This window comes from Schistocerca americana, chromosome 1 (genome assembly GCF_021461395.2).
Source record: "Schistocerca americana isolate TAMUIC-IGC-003095 chromosome 1, iqSchAmer2.1, whole genome shotgun sequence".
Taxonomy (NCBI): Eukaryota; Metazoa; Arthropoda; class Insecta; order Orthoptera; family Acrididae; genus Schistocerca; species Schistocerca americana.
In genome coordinates, this window is record NC_060119.1 from 445,367,229 (window position 1) to 445,383,114 (window position 15,886).

The following is a 15,886-nucleotide window of genomic DNA, read 5'->3' on the forward strand; positions in this document are numbered from 1 at the left end:
TGCACCGATTAATGAACGTACCTATGAATTTTCAGCATTGTGCGACTAATACAGCGCGCACTGCAGCAGAATTTGACGGTTAGCTGCGATGAGATGCGAAGTTGCGAATATAAAAAGTGGAAGGAAAGACTGTTTCGTCAGCAGAAAAGCAATGACATCAAAGTGGTTTGTCAGGTGAGCTCAGTGACTTCACTGGACGTCACCTGACTGGCTCATAAGGGACATTTCATCCCTTCTGAAGCCCTCCTCGTAGGTTCATGATGACGTGACTGTGTAACGGAAAGGCGAAGGAACAATCATGGCTAAATCGAGACCAGACAGGCTTCCAGTAGAGACGGACGGGAGCTTTGAGCGTTGAGGAGGTTGTAAAAATGACCTGAATCATCAGAAGGAATCACTCGTGAATTTCGTAGTGCTACAGAAGTGCAGCCAGCACAATTACTGTGCACAGGGAGTTGAAGAGAATGGGATGCAATGGTCGAGCAGCTCGTCGTATGCTTCACATTCTTGTGGTGCATGTTAAGCGGCGCTTCAGGTGGTTACGGTTCGGTCTCCTTCATACGCTTAAGAAAACGCTAAATTCAGAAGGATATGAACGCCTTTTACAGGACTGTGTACTCCGTACAGTAGATGAACAGTTTAGAGACGATAACTGTATCAGCATGACAATGAAACTCATAAAGGAGATAGGTGTCCGTGGTTTGACTGCGCTGGAACGGCGTACCGTCATTGTGCCGGAACTACCAAGCCGAATATAGGTTACAAAGAATGTGTCATAATGTAAACATCTTCGGGCTGGGAAATGTTCACGAAACGTTCGGTGAACACTTCCACATTACGTTCTGCTGCGCCGTAAGCAAAGTGTATGCTTTGCAGGTCTACTTATGTCCAGCACTCCTTGTTATGTACCGTCGACATGAAGCAGACACGACAGCGTCTGTACATTGCATAGTTTGGGTACATCGTGTCAATATTATCGATTTGATAGATTTAACTTTCCAGGAAGAAGAATACACTGACAAGTAGAGGCGTCATAAACTGGAAACCAAAGGGCCATTGAAACTGATATCTAGAATCTATCGAGACATGCCATCAGACATTCGGAAAGATTTCTTCTACACAATCCCAGATATATCAAGGTCACAAATCCTGAGAACTAATCTCACAATCAGGTTAACAACTTGCTGACAAGAATAATGCACGGAAGACTGGGAAACAAAATTGTGGTTTCGTTAGTTGACCATCAGTATAAATTATTGAAAGGTAAAGGTACCAGGGAGGCAAGTCCGACGTTGTGCTTGATAACAGAGAACAAGATTTATGAAAAATCAAGACACGTTTGTAGGCCTAGAAAAGATTTCGACGATATAAAATGGTGCAACATGCTCTAAATTCCGAGAACAATTTTTTTTTCTTTACACGAGAGGACAACCGCACTCATGTTAGACTTCCGCAGGTTATTCTCTAATATGCTCACATCGCAGCACGGTTTAAAATGCGTAGATGAACAAGCATATTCACCTTGTTTTTAGGCTATTGTTCTGCAGATTCGCTACGGAGAGAGAACCAAACTCCACCGACAAAGTTTCAGAGGCTGTTCGGGGATACCTTCCGACTAAAGAACTCCGGTGGCTCGTTGCAGAGTAATGATGTAATTACGATTTATTCAGTTTGTTACTGCAGTCACCATTGTTTCCATGAAAAGACCTTCACAGCATTGAAGACAACTGTAACATGCAGTAACCGAAAAGTACAACGCACAAGGCAGGATAATGCAACAATCCTAAGACTAAACATGTACTCTTTCATTATTGTTCAACGTTTCGACCACCATGATCATAGCAGAGCGTACAGTAACACATTATCGACTGTCGTACACGCTCAAGATTTTCCATGAATTTGGGTACTGCTTCTGCGGCTGCGATAACTGTAGCAACCAAGTCCATGTGAGGTATCAGTCGGAGTTCGTAAGAAAGCAAATGGAACAAATTTGTTTCCAAATAAGACACACAGCACATACCATCGACATTTGCACTGTTGTACACCATTTTCCGTGCAATACAGGTACAAAACTAAGTGGGGCAAGAAACGAGCTGCCAGAGACCGTAGGTCCCTTACAGCAAAATACTCAGGAGGTAACCTCGAGCAATCTCTGAAAGTTTGTCGATCGACTTCTGGTTCACCCTGTCTAACTCACAGTATATCTGTGAGGGACTTCAGTATCTTTGTTAGTCACTTCCATGATGGACACAGTTGTTCTCACGTTATTAATGGCCAGTGAGCTCACTGCAGTTTAGACAGGTCTTACATGAGACTCGTTCGCCAACTTGTGCAACGAACGTGCAAGTGTATCCAGATATCAAAAGTGTGGTAGTAACTCGTAATAAAGACAGTCATGCTTAACTATCTAAATGTTAAGGCAGCAATTTTATATGCATAAAAAAAAAATTCTACAGTGAATTTTTTGGTGAGTGCCAGCAGATGGTCCATACACAAGGCGTATCAAAACGTACATTACAATTCGTGGTCGATGACATGTTCTTCCGCTTTGACTGGATTTAGTGTAAATCGGTGATTCTTGAAACACCAAATACTTCATTTCCCTCGTTAATCGAAGCAACCACCACAAGAACAGAAACAATTTTCCCACATTCGAATTCATTTGGATTTGACATAATTCACTCACGGCCAACGACCTTGTCGCAGTGGTAACATCGATTCCTGTCGGATCACCGAAGGTAAGCGCCGTTGGTCTTGGGTAGCATTTGAATGGGTGACCGCCCGGTCTGCCGAGCGCCTTGTGAGGCAAGTTGAGGAGCTACTTGACTGAGAAGTGGCGGCTCCCGTTACGAAAACTGATAACGGCGGGTAGAGCAGTGTGCTGACAACCTGCCCCTCTGTAACGCATCCAGTGACGCCAAAAGACTGAGGATGACACGGCGGTCGGTCGGAACCGCTGGACCTTCCGTGGCCTGTTCGAAAGGCGTTGAGGTTTTTCTAACTCACTCTCAAGTCCATAGAACAATACTCTGACCACGACTGACACTTGCATCATACTGAGGACATTGCCCAGGTGCTGTTAGATATCAAATACAATATCGCGGCCAGTAGGCTTGGCATTCAAGCGTGCATTTCTAGTAGCGCTCCCATATTTTTGTACAGCCTCTGTAAAAGCGTCTTCTATGAAATCACTTTGTTGAAATATTTTTCATCGTTCGCGGTTGCAAAACGAAATGGGAATGGGAAGAATGTGCTGGAACGTGCATTCTGACATATGGTTGCCTGAGTACGAATGAAGATGTAGATGACCTCATTCGTGAAGTGCACTTCTCGACGACAGGTAATTTCACCGGTCCTCTGAGGTACCGCCCCACCACCAGTGTGTGTGTGTGTGTGTGTGTGTGTGTGTGTGTGGCGTGGGGAGGGGGGGAGCAGTCGCGATAGCATCGCGTGATTAGGCCGGCGCGGCGCGGCGGCAAAGTGCGTGTTGCTGTTGAGGGGGTGGGCAGAGCAGGCGCTCAGCAATCTGCACGGACCATCTGCCTAGCCGACAACCAGCCGCTGTCCTGCCGCGGCGAGCGGGTAGCAGCTGCGGCGAGAAAGGGGAGGGAAAAAAAAGAAAGAGGGAAAAAAGTTTCCTCAGAATATGGTAATGCCGCTGATTCATCTTAATTTCTCGTGTCCAGACCTGACAGACATCCGACCGCCCTGCACGAAGAAAGCTAATCAGAAAAAGTTGGCGGGGCTCTGCGGGAAGGGCCCCATGAGTTGGCGATATTAAAACCTCGCGCTGCGGGTGGACAATAATGAAGGGTGCAGTTGCGTATAGGTTCAGCCTGTGGTGGAAGTGGCGCGTCATCGTATAAATATTGATTCTGAGGTTCACTAGAATGCTGTATCAGATTTGATGACACGCAAAATACACAGCTGTGGGTAGTGCTGTAGTAGGTAGCTCAGTACCTCTCTGTAAGTTTTCAAATATTGTTAGAGAAATATCGTATTGACCTACAACAGTGGCCGGCCGCTGTGGTCGATGGGTTCCAGGCGCTTCAGTCCGGAACCACGCGGCTGCTACGGTCGCAGGTTCGAATCCTGCCTCGGGAATGGATGTGTGTGTTGTCTTTAGGTTAGTTAGGTTCACGTAGTTCTAAGTCTAGGGGACTGATGACCTCAGATGGTAAGTCCCATAGCGCTTAGAATCATTTGAACCTACAACAGTGACTCCCAGCCTGTGGGTAATCCCCCTCCCCCAGGGATAAAATTAAATTTATTAAGGCGTATAAACAAAGTGGTTCGATTGAGATACGGTCACGATACTAAATTATTTTTAAAAGATCATTGCTATTATTATTTCCTAAGTCATAACTGATGACACAAGTTACCAACAATGCAAAACAATGTGGCGAAGATTATAGCTTGTGAAAAGCATGTATGAACAATATCTTCCTCACACAGTTCATCCAATACAAACATACTTTGCACTTCGTTCAATGTCTCTGTGACAGTAAAAATGATACATAAGCGAACTGCAGACCCGGACAGCCACCCATCGAAGTGCTTCCCATCCCCGACACCCTTTAACTTAGGTGATCTGCCGGGAACCCATGTTACCATTGCTGCACGGTCATTGGCGCACACATTATGATTATAATAATTATTATTATTTTTAGTGGCAGTAATCAGACACAAAGCGTTGTCATGAAGCCTTCCAGTTTCTGTAGGTTCATAAGTACTCCAGCAAGCAATAAGTGTAACGCACACAGTTAAACTTTGGTGATTTTAAACTGAGGTGTAGGGCATAGATAAAGTAAGTGTCGGTAGGGATAGGAATCGTGCTAAAGAGGCAACGGTGTGTAACAGGTGTCTACCCTCACTGTGGATAGTTAGTTTTATGAAGAGGAGTTGACGGTAGCACTCGATATTCACTGAGAACTGCTTCGTCATTCTATACCAAATGTCGTTAGAAATAAGCAGTGCCAGTTGTTTCATAGACTCATTAGTTTGTGCTGTAATAAAACACACAGAAAAAAATTTTGTTTCGTTATTTTAAAAGCAAAAGTGATGAAATGAAATTATTTTTTGTTCTACAGTTTAGTTAGACGCTAATGTTCCTCATGGTGAAGGCACCACGGGCTGGGTGGAGTAGGGCGTTACTAACCAGTATTTAAGTACAGGATCGTTCCAATAATAATACTATACCAATAACAATTATTTGCATCCTGCCACTTCAATGGTACTTGATGCAATTCAACTAAGCGGTTTGAAAGACAGTTCTCTCAAGAGATTGTTAACAGTTTATGGAGTTCATTAAGTAAATGAACGGTTTTAAGTGTTTAGTATTTCTTGGAAGTAATATCTAGAAAGTCGAGGTGCTTGGTACCCACGGCTAAAGCAGTGGAAACAGGTGTTGCGCACGTGCGGTGCATATGTAAGGCGAGGGACGTTGCATATGTAAGGTGAAGGCCCGTAGTTCAATACGCTTTTTATTGTTTTATTTAATAACCGCCACAAACTGAGTGTCAACAACCTGATGACGAAAGCATTGTCTCTTGAAAGGCGTAGTTAAACCCTATCAAGTACTACTAAAGTAGCTCAATGCACATAACTATTGCTGATGGAAATGTCGTGTGAGTAGGGCCTCCCGTCGGGTAGACCGTTCCCCCGGTGCAAGTCTTTCGATTTGACGCCACTACGGCGACTTGCGCGTCGATGGGGATGAAATGATGATGATTAGGACAACACAACACCCAGTCCCTGAGCGGAGAAAATCTCCGACCCAGCCGAGAATCGAACCCGGTCCCTTTGGATTGACAGTCTGTCGCGCTGACCACTCAGCTACCGGGGGCGGACCGCTATTGCTGATGAAGTATAACAACCGTCATGCAGCATCCGAAAAGTAGATAATATTAAATTACTGTTGTGCCCTTGAAAATGAAGCAAAGTGTTTGCAAGTATCAGATATACTAATTTTCCATACTTAACGTGGATGAACTGAAATAATTCTATATCAGTCTTACAAATGCTGCTCGGTAAAACAGTTCAAGCAACAGCTTCCTTAGTCTTATGGAAAATAAATTTTACGTGCACTACGAAAGATTTTGTTTCGCAGTTGAATCACGCGGCGAATATCTAATAACTAAACTACAGCTGTATTTACTGATGGCCAGGAGCAGTCCGACCTCATAATGAATACGAATATTGTTCAGTGTGTGTTTCTTCCCTATAAACGATTAACACACGAACTGATAGCGTCGCTAACCTTTACGTGAGCTATCTAGCTAGAAAACGGCGTTAACTGTGCAATGCATATACGAATAATTGTACAAACGCCACAAATACTCATTGCTACCTCTACGAACGGCTGAAACTCCGTAGCATTTGAGCCTTTAGGGCACGCTTGAAGGATAAGGCGGGTACGTCATACTAGTAATTTCAGGGGCGATAATCAGCTTCTAATAAGCGTAGTGGGCTACAAGTTATTAGCCTTAGATACGGACGACACTCGCAGATTGATGTTTGGAGATAGATTTGCAGATGTGTTTAGGTGAATCATTTTGTTTAATGTTCTCCGCAATCACTAAAGGTCAGGATTCTGTTCTGGGGTACGTATTTGAACGGTCCAAATGACTCTAAGCACTAATGGACTTAACACCTGAGGTCATTAGTCCCGTAGAACTTAGAACTTCTTAAACCTAACTAATCTAAGGACATCACACACATCCATGTCCGAGGCAGGATTCGAACCTGCGACCGTAGCAGTTGCGCGGTTCAGGACTGAAGCGCCTAGAACCGCTCGGCCACCGCGGCCGGCTGCGTATTTGATATTAAGGAGATTAAATGTATTAGCAGTTTTTCTTAAACAGTTGCTGCTCAAAATCCACATTTCGTTTGTTAGCTGTCGACAGCTTGTATACACGTTTACATGGTAGCCTATACAGTGTGGTCCATTGATAGTAACCGGGCCAAATATCTCACGAAATAAGCATCAAACGAAAAAACTATAAAGAACGAAACTCTTCTAGCTTGAAGGGGGAAAACAGATGGCGCTACGGTTGGCCCACTAGATGGTGCTGCCGTAGGTCATACGGATATCAACTGCGTTTTTTTAATAGGAACCCCCATTTTTATTACATATTCGTATGGTACGTAAAGAAATATGAATGTTTTAGTTGGACCACTTTTTTCGTTTTGTGATAGATGCCTCTGTAATAGTCACAAACGTGTAAGTACGTGGTATCACGTAACATTCCGCCAGTGCCGACAGTATTTGCTTCGTGATACATTACCCGTGTTAAAATGGACCGTTTACCAATTGCGGAAAAGGTCGATATTGTGTTGTTGTATGGCTATTGTGATCAAAATACCCAACGGCGTGTGCTATGTATGCTGCTCGGTATCCTGGACGACATCATCCAAGTGTCCGGACCGTTAGCCGGATACTTACGTTATTTAAGGGAACAGAGAGTGTACAGCCACATGTGAAAGGTCAACTACGACCTGCAACAAATGATGATGCCCAAGTAGGTGTTTTAGCTGCTGTCGTGGCTAATCCGCACATCAGTAGCAGACAAATTGCGCGAGAATCGGGCATCTCAAAAACGTCGGTGTTGAGAATGCTACATCAACATCGATTTCACACGTACCATATTTCTATGCATCAGGAATTGCATGGAGACGACTTTGAACGTTGTGTACAGTTCTGCCACTGGGCAGAAGAGAAATTATGGGATGATGACAAATTTTTTGCTCGCGATCTATTTAGCCACGAAGCGTCATTCACCAACAGCGGTAACGTAAACCGGCATAATATGCACTATTGGGCAACGGAAAATCCACGATGGCTGCGACAAGTGGAACATCACTGATCTTGGCGGGTTAATATAAGGTATGGCATTATGGGAGGAAGGATAATTGGCCCCCATTTTATTGATGGCAATCTAAATGGTGCAATGTATGCTGATTTCCTACGTAATGTTATACCGATGTTACTACAAGATGTTTCACTGCATGACAGAATGGCGATGTACTTCCAACATGATGGATGTCCGGCACATAGCTCGCGTGCGGTTGAAGCAGTATTGAATAGCATATTTCATGACAGGTGGATTGGTCGTCGATGCACCATACCATTGCCCGCACGTTCACCGGATCTGACTTCCCCAGATTTCTTTCTGTGGGGAAAGTTGAAGGATATTTGCTATCGTGATCCACCGAGAACGCCTGACAACATGCGTAAGCGCATTGTCAATGCATTTGCGAACATTACGGAAGGCGAACTACTCGCTGTTGAGAAGAATGTCGTTACACGTATTGCCAAATGCAGTGAGGTTGACGGACATCATTTTGATCGTTTATTGCATTGATGCGGTATTTACAGGTAATGACGCTGTAACAGCATGCGTTCTCAGAAATGATAAGTTCACAAAGGCACATGTATCACACTGGAACAACCGAAATAAAATGTTCAAACCTACCTACGTTCTGTATTTTAATTTAAAAAACCTACCTGTTACAAAGTGTCCGCCTAAAATTGTGAGCCATATGTTTGTGACTATTACAGCGCCATCTATCACAAAGCGAAAAAAGTGGTCCACCTAAAACATTCATATTTCTTTACGTGCTACACGAATATGTAACAAAAAGTGTGGGTTCCTATTAAAAAAAACGCAGTTGATATCCGTTTGACCTATGGCAGCCCCATCTATCGGGCCAACCATAGTGCCATCTGGTTTTCCCCTTCAAGCTAGACAAGTTTCGTTCTTTGTAGTTTTTTTCCTTTGACGCTTATTTCGTGAGATATTTTGCCCGGTCACGATCAATTTACCACCCTGTATGTTGTGATATTTCCCTAGTGTACAATCAAATATGAAATGGTGGAACGGAGTAATCCGATTGTTTATGTTACGACTCTCGGCTGTATCCCTTTGTATGTCTTGTCTTCAGGTTTTGGTCTATGTACGATCACATAAGCTATACCTTATAGCGATATATTCATGAGTATCACAAACAAAGAATGAAAACACGCAATTATCCTTCATGCACTTCCGCGTTCCTTCTTTACTTTTCCGTTTTACATTTCTCAGAAAGTGGAAAGCTTGGCTGAAACAGAGTTCCTCTATTGACAGAAATACGCTCTCGCTTCGGTTTCACGTATCTCTGAGTAAACAACAGCAGGGAAAAAGATACGAATCAAAAGCAACACATAGCATACAAAAAGAGGTAACAAAATTAATAAATATTTTCGATTATTACCAACATGATAAATATATGTTTACCAAACATTTCAGCGAAAAGTTTATGAATGTCCACAAACATACATGACTACACAGGTACGCGGAGGGAAATTAATTCCGACCACATAATAAGCTCATTTTGTCGCAAAAAGCAGTGGCACTGCTTCGCGCAGCGGTCGACGGTTTGTGGCGTGATCGCATTCCAGTGACACAGCTACGTCCTGATGCCAATCACATCCCGACCATTCGCATATGTTAATCTCAATAAACAAACGCTCTTATTTTTCGTACTGTTTCGTTGCCACTTCACATACTGAAAACAGCAATGTAAACCGCATGTACTTGTGACTCGAGCTAGAAGCACATCAAAGCCACGGACGTAAGCTCGATATTTACAGCATTGTTGAACCATTTTAAGTTGGTCTGTAACTGAACATTCGATGGCAGTGTCAAACATTAGTTACATCATACAGATATAAGAAAGGCACTAAGTTGTACAGTAGAGGAAAGATTTTGGCATTCGACAGCAGTCATTTAGAGGAACGGACTGCGGTACTGAGTTTTTATACTCTCCGATCCATGCTAGAATACTTATGTTACACTCAGCACGAAATATCTCGCCAGGTGAGCCAATATTGATACGATGATAAGACGTTGTTTTGAAGACCAGTTAGGAGCACAGTGGATATATACGGCAGACTACATATAGTATAAAAAATGAACGAAAAGCTAAAATTGTAGTGCGAGTACAACTATGGAGAAAAGACAGACTTCAATATGGATATATTCGAGTCGAAGCCCAACTAGCTACACAGGACGCAAGACAATAAATAACGTGCAAAAAGGATTCAGATGTCGGGACGAGCGCACACTTCTGATATCCCTCTTTAGAGTAGGAAACTTTGAGAGAAGAATAGCCCTACACTGAAAAAAAAGGTACGTCACAAATAGAGTATCCAAGGGAGTTGGTGCATTGTTAACCCCTAACTCATGAGGTGACTTTTCTATAACGTAGACTACGAGGTCGGGTCTCAGGGACCCCAATGCATAACACGAGATTTAAAGCGCAAATCATTTGAAATTTTTAACTTCCGTTACAATTATTCAAGTGTTTTTAAATATCCCTTGTGGACTGTGGGTTTTATTACTCTAAATAATGCCTCCAAAAAAAAATGGCTCTGAGCACTATGGGACTTAACATCTATGGTCAACAGTCCCCTAGAACTTAGAACTACTTAAACCTAACTAACCTAAGGACATCACACAACACCCAGTCATCACGAGGCAGAGAAAATCCCTGACCCCGCCGGGAATCGAACGCGGGAACTCGGGCGTGGGAAGCGAGAACGCTACCGCATGACCACGAGCTGCGGACATAATGCCTGCAGTATTTTATTTTTCATCACACAAAACCATATAATGTTGTACGTTCTTTTTTCTACAACAGTACACATAAAGGAAACGTTATAGAACTGAATTTTACATTCGGAAAAATTGTAGTGTCTCTGTAGCAAGGAAATGTTCAGATAAAACTAAATCCTAAGGTTGAAACTTGCACACAAAATTGCACTAGATAGTCGCAGAAAGAAAATCTGCAAAACCGATATTTAGTGCTGGGTTGTACAGATTTGTTTCTGTTAACACTCAAAACACATTTTATTTTAATTAATGCTTTAAGTGCTTCCTTGGAGAAACAGAAAGATTTCCATCACAACAGTCCTGGCGTTCGTCTTGTTCGCTAGTAGAGCTGTCGTTACTGGCTATTGTAAAATCGTTGTCTTTTTCGTCTGTTTCTTGACCTATTCCACAGTCGTCTTCCTCCATCCACCGATTAACAATTTCATCAAACTTAGGATCGATGAAACTGACACGTTTCTGTGACAAAATATTATTATATTGAAGAAAACAAGTACGTAGTTCATGAAGCGCAGTCTAGAAGACTGCAACACGTGTCAGAAACACTTGTGAACAACAAACAACAAAAGCGATAATGCAAACGACCGTGAAACATTATACGATAGTGATTTAAGGAATCTATGTGGAGTTAAGAAGCACTCCGGCACAACTGACCTTGCATAGTGAGCTCGAAACTTTTCGCGCAGTCTCAGTCAAGGTTTAACCTACTGGACTCGGATTTGGGAGATGCGAGTTTCAATTCCACACCCAGTTACCGAGATTTAGGTTATTCGTTGTCTACCTACAAATTTCAGGATGGTGCCTTTGATAATGACACTGCTGATTTCTGCGTACTTTCCCGTTTCGAAGTTATCCTACATTCGCAACGACCTCGTCGTCGGCGGGCGACAAACACTAATCGTCCTTCCTGTGTTTCTTAGACCAGACAACACTATCAATATGCAGTGTTCCGAACTTTCAGAAGAAGTCGGGAGCAATAAAATAGATGTTTTGGTGTAATGAACTATTTACCTTAGGAAAACGTCACGAGAAGTGTAATCAGCTTTCGAAACCGCTAAGACTTGACGCTGCTTAACGATTTCGTGAGAGGACACACATGCCAGATTTCAATTTCGTTTTCCTTCAGTTTATAGCTGCACTGCGTTAGACCTCTAATAAGGGCTGCAATGCTGTTGAATCTACGAGAAGTGTCATTTAACTGTGTCAAGTGCGGCAGAAGTTGCATATTACACTTATCCAGGACATCCTTAATGCACGTCGAAATTTGTGTGTGAACGTGTGAAAGTATTAGTATGTAAGTATGTTTTCTCATCTGAAAATCAGATGAACATTATATGCCCTTACTTCTTGCGTGCAAAACTAACCTGTTCTTTGTTCACAATATATACAAAGTCGACAGAGAGCTACTTAGGTTACTTCCCTTGACAACATGTATGATATTCTAGCTAAACTTATCTCTCTTAACAAAAATATGTTTCATCTTATGATGTTCACAGTAAGTGAAACTTGTTATATGATGTGAAAAATGAGTGAGGAATGACTACATGGTCTACACTGCAAAGGTGAGACGGTGGACGTGTGTAACTGTGAAAATGTGGAATATGAGTGTGTGAATTTGTGCAGACATCAAAGTGTGATTAATCGTGACTTTGCGTTACCTACTATGTTGAGATAATCTTGTGCTGTTGCTGCGTGTTCATCCACAATTGATTAAATTAAGTTTTGACTGAATAAAGCTCTGTCCGTCTTATGTTGTATGTATAGATGCGATTGAAACTGTGTATATCCTGAATGGGCCGGCCAGTGTGGCCGTGCGGTTCTGGGCGCTTCAACCTGGAACCGCGTGATCGCTACGGTCGCAGGTTCGAATCCTGCCTCGGGCATGGATGTGTGTGATGTCCTTAGGTTAGTTAGGTTTAATTAGTTCTAAGTTCTAGGCGACTGATGACCTCAGAAGTTAAGTCGCATAGTGCTCAGAGCCATTTGAACCATTATATCCTGAATACATCTATACAATGGAAACTATCAACAGATGTATTAATGAAGAAATACAGAAAATCATACGGCTTATGTTGGTAAACACATTCCCGAATATCTGTCATGTGCAGCGTACGATAAGAAGTACGAACGGAGTTACTTGACCAAAAAGGAGTCAACATCAACGTAAAGAAGTAGGTGTCCCCAGCTTACGAATATAATTTCACTGTATTGCTGACGTCGCACTTTTTTCATACAGAAAACAGAACTGTGTAGTTAACAGCAGTATATCTTTATAAGAAGACTTAGAAATTAATATAAATTAATTTAATCAATCGCGATATTTGAAAACCTCTTTAAGGTTGGGATTTGAACTAGTATCTCGAGCTTATCCTGAGCTTAACCAACGACGTCATCTGAGCATGTCTTCGGTAAGACACTCCTAGTCTCATAGATATTCCTGTCCCATTACTTCCAAATACTACACTCAAAGATTCTCGTACAAGTTATGCCACACAGGCCGTACTAACAAGGGGAGGCCGCCAATTGTGAAATTCAGATTCGATTCATACTGCGCATAATAAGAGCTCATGGCCAGAGGTGTAATGTGGCAAAGCACCAAGACGCACTTCTCAGCCGTTGTCGAGAAAATCGACAGTTAAAAGAAACCGTTGCGGTGAAATACTCTCTACGATTAATAATTTTTCACAGCGTCGTGGCGCAGCGGTAAGCGCTCGGGTTTGTAATCCGAAGGTCGCCGGATCGAATCTCGCACCATGCAACTTTTTTTTCTAGTATTTGTTTTTTGTAATTCAAATGTGTGTATATATATATATATATATATATATATATATATATATATATATATATCACACACACATATATATATATATATATATATATGTGTGTGTGTGTGTATATAATTCCCGGCAATCAGTTGCAACAATTATGCATATAATAAGTTGTTGAAAGTCGTTTGTCGTGGAAAAACTGGCGGCTTCGAACATCATTATGTTTTCCGCAAACAAAGTTGTATTTCACAAATGTTATTAGTTGTCTTCATAATGTTAACCACGTATAGTTAACGGAAGACGTAGAAACGATATTCCGAAACAAATACGTATAGCGTAAGTCAAATATATATATATCTGAATTACAAAAAACTAATATTAAAAAAAATTGCATGGCACGAGATTCGATCTGGCGACCTTCAGAGCACGAACCCGAGCGCTTACCGCTGCGCCACGTCGCTGTAGAAAATTATTAATCGTAGAGAGTATTTCACCGCAACGGTTTCTTTTAACTGTCGATTTTCTCGACAACGGCTGAGAAGTGCATCTTGGTGCTTTGCCACATTACACCTCTGGCCATGAGCTCTTATTATGCGCAGTATGAATCGAATCTGAATTTCACAATTGGCGGCCTCCCCTTGTAAGAAGAGAACGTTACTGACGTCGAGGATTTGAATTCCTTTCGGAGACGCGCACGTATTGTATTTTCTTCCTTTCGAGGTTTCGATTACTGTTTAAATTAGCAAGAGGGGCGTCTGCATGTGCCTTATTTTGGTCTCAAAATTAATGCGACTTAATTTTGTAATAGATTCTTGACACTGGATAACTAAACCTTCGCAAAATTTACTATTGCAGTGGGGTAGAGAACAGGACATTTAGTGCTTAATTTGCTATGTAACATACCATTGGAGATGTGATACATGTAATTAATTAATGCATAACATATAAATTATGACTTCTTTTCAATAACATGTAGAGTAGTAAAACCTGACGATGCTTTTGTAACATTTTCCCCCTCTTTAGCGTTCTAAGGTTAATGCACTAGCGTCATTCTTGCTTTGGATATCTACGAGGCACATTCAAGTCTTGAGCACATTGACCGAATGAGTGCATGCGCTGGAGAAACATTTAACATTGTCCTACTTCGCTTCGTGGAAAACAACAACGGAAGTTTTCGTAGAAGGGCCAACACGGGTTTGTTTACAAATGTCAGCTCCATTGTGTTCGGGACTTACAGAGTCAGGAGATCCGCAGTCGGCAATAGTGGTCGCACAGCTGTCGCCGATCGCCCTCCACTGTCTTCGCTGCAGAGCACGCCGTCACTTTCCTTCTGCCGGCCGGCGTGCCCGGTCGTGTCTCGACGCACACCGCAACAGAGACGGCGAAGAGGAGCGGCGCGGGCACGTGTCGTCGGTGGGCGCGCCACGAGGAGACTGAGCGCGCACCACGGCGGACCCTCCCGCCGCCGCGCCGCTGCCACGGGCAGAGGTGGGGGTGGGGGTAGACGTGGAAGTGGAGGGGGGACAGCAAGTGGCGGCTGCGGGCCTCCTGTCTTCCTGGCGGCGCTTAGCACGGGGCTGCCGCGTCATCCCGTCCACCAGGCGTGTCCACCCAGCCGGAACAGCGCGTCTTTTCAATTATATGCGCGCAGAGCACACTACCAGCAGTTTTGAATCGTACTCCGCCAGTGAATGTAATGAGAGAGAAAGTAGGTTAACGGGTCTTCCGCGACCCTAAGGACGCACTCTTGTGTGCAATGCCGGTGAAGTGTCAACATACGTGTAAATCAACGTTTATTTACTCCACCAGAGGCATATTACAAATGACAGTCAAAAATAATTATCTACCCATTTCATTCGCCAGTGTACAGGGTGAGAAATAAAGTCTTTCAGAGCATAACTTTTTTCTCCGCTAAGGCCTGGGGAGCAATATTGAGCAAGCAATAAAGGAAACAAAAGAAAAGTTCGGAGTAGGTATTAAAATCCGTGGAGAAGAAATAAAAACTTTGAGGTTCGCCGATGACATTGTAATTCTGTCAGAGACAGCAAAGGACTTGGAAGAGCAGCTGAACGGAATGGACAGTGTCTTGAAAGGAGGATATAAGATTAACATCAACGAAACCAAAACGAGGATAATGGAATGTAGTCGAATTAGGTCGGGTGTTGCTGAGGGAATTAGGTTAGGAAATGAGACACTTAAAGTAGTAAAGGAGTTGGCTATTTGGGGAGCAAAATAACTGATGATGGTCGAAGGAGAGGATATAAGATGCAGACTGTCAAATGCAAGGAAAGCGTTTCTGAAGAAGAGAAATTTGTTAACATCGAGTATAGATTTGAGTGTCAGGAAGTCGTTTCTGAAAGTATTTGTATGGAGTGGAGCCATGTATGGATGTGAAACATGGACGATAAATAGTTTGGACAAGAAGAGAACAGAAGCTTTCGAAATGTGGTGCTGCAGAAGAATGCTTAA

The 15,886-nt window shown here is 42.8% G+C and overlaps 1 protein-coding gene across 1 annotated transcript in view; it reads right to left on the reverse strand.

The window, feature by feature from the left end:
- LOC124560502 (Holliday junction resolvase MOC1, chloroplastic-like) overlaps positions 1–15,006 on the reverse strand; it is a 140,504-nt gene extending 125,498 nt beyond the window's left edge. The window contains exon 1 of the mRNA XM_047130925.1: positions 14,786–15,006. Within this exon, the coding sequence (XP_046986881.1) occupies positions 14,786–15,006 (221 nt within the window). The remainder of the gene's footprint in view (positions 1–14,785) is intronic.
- Positions 15,007–15,886: the final 880 nt, after the last annotated feature.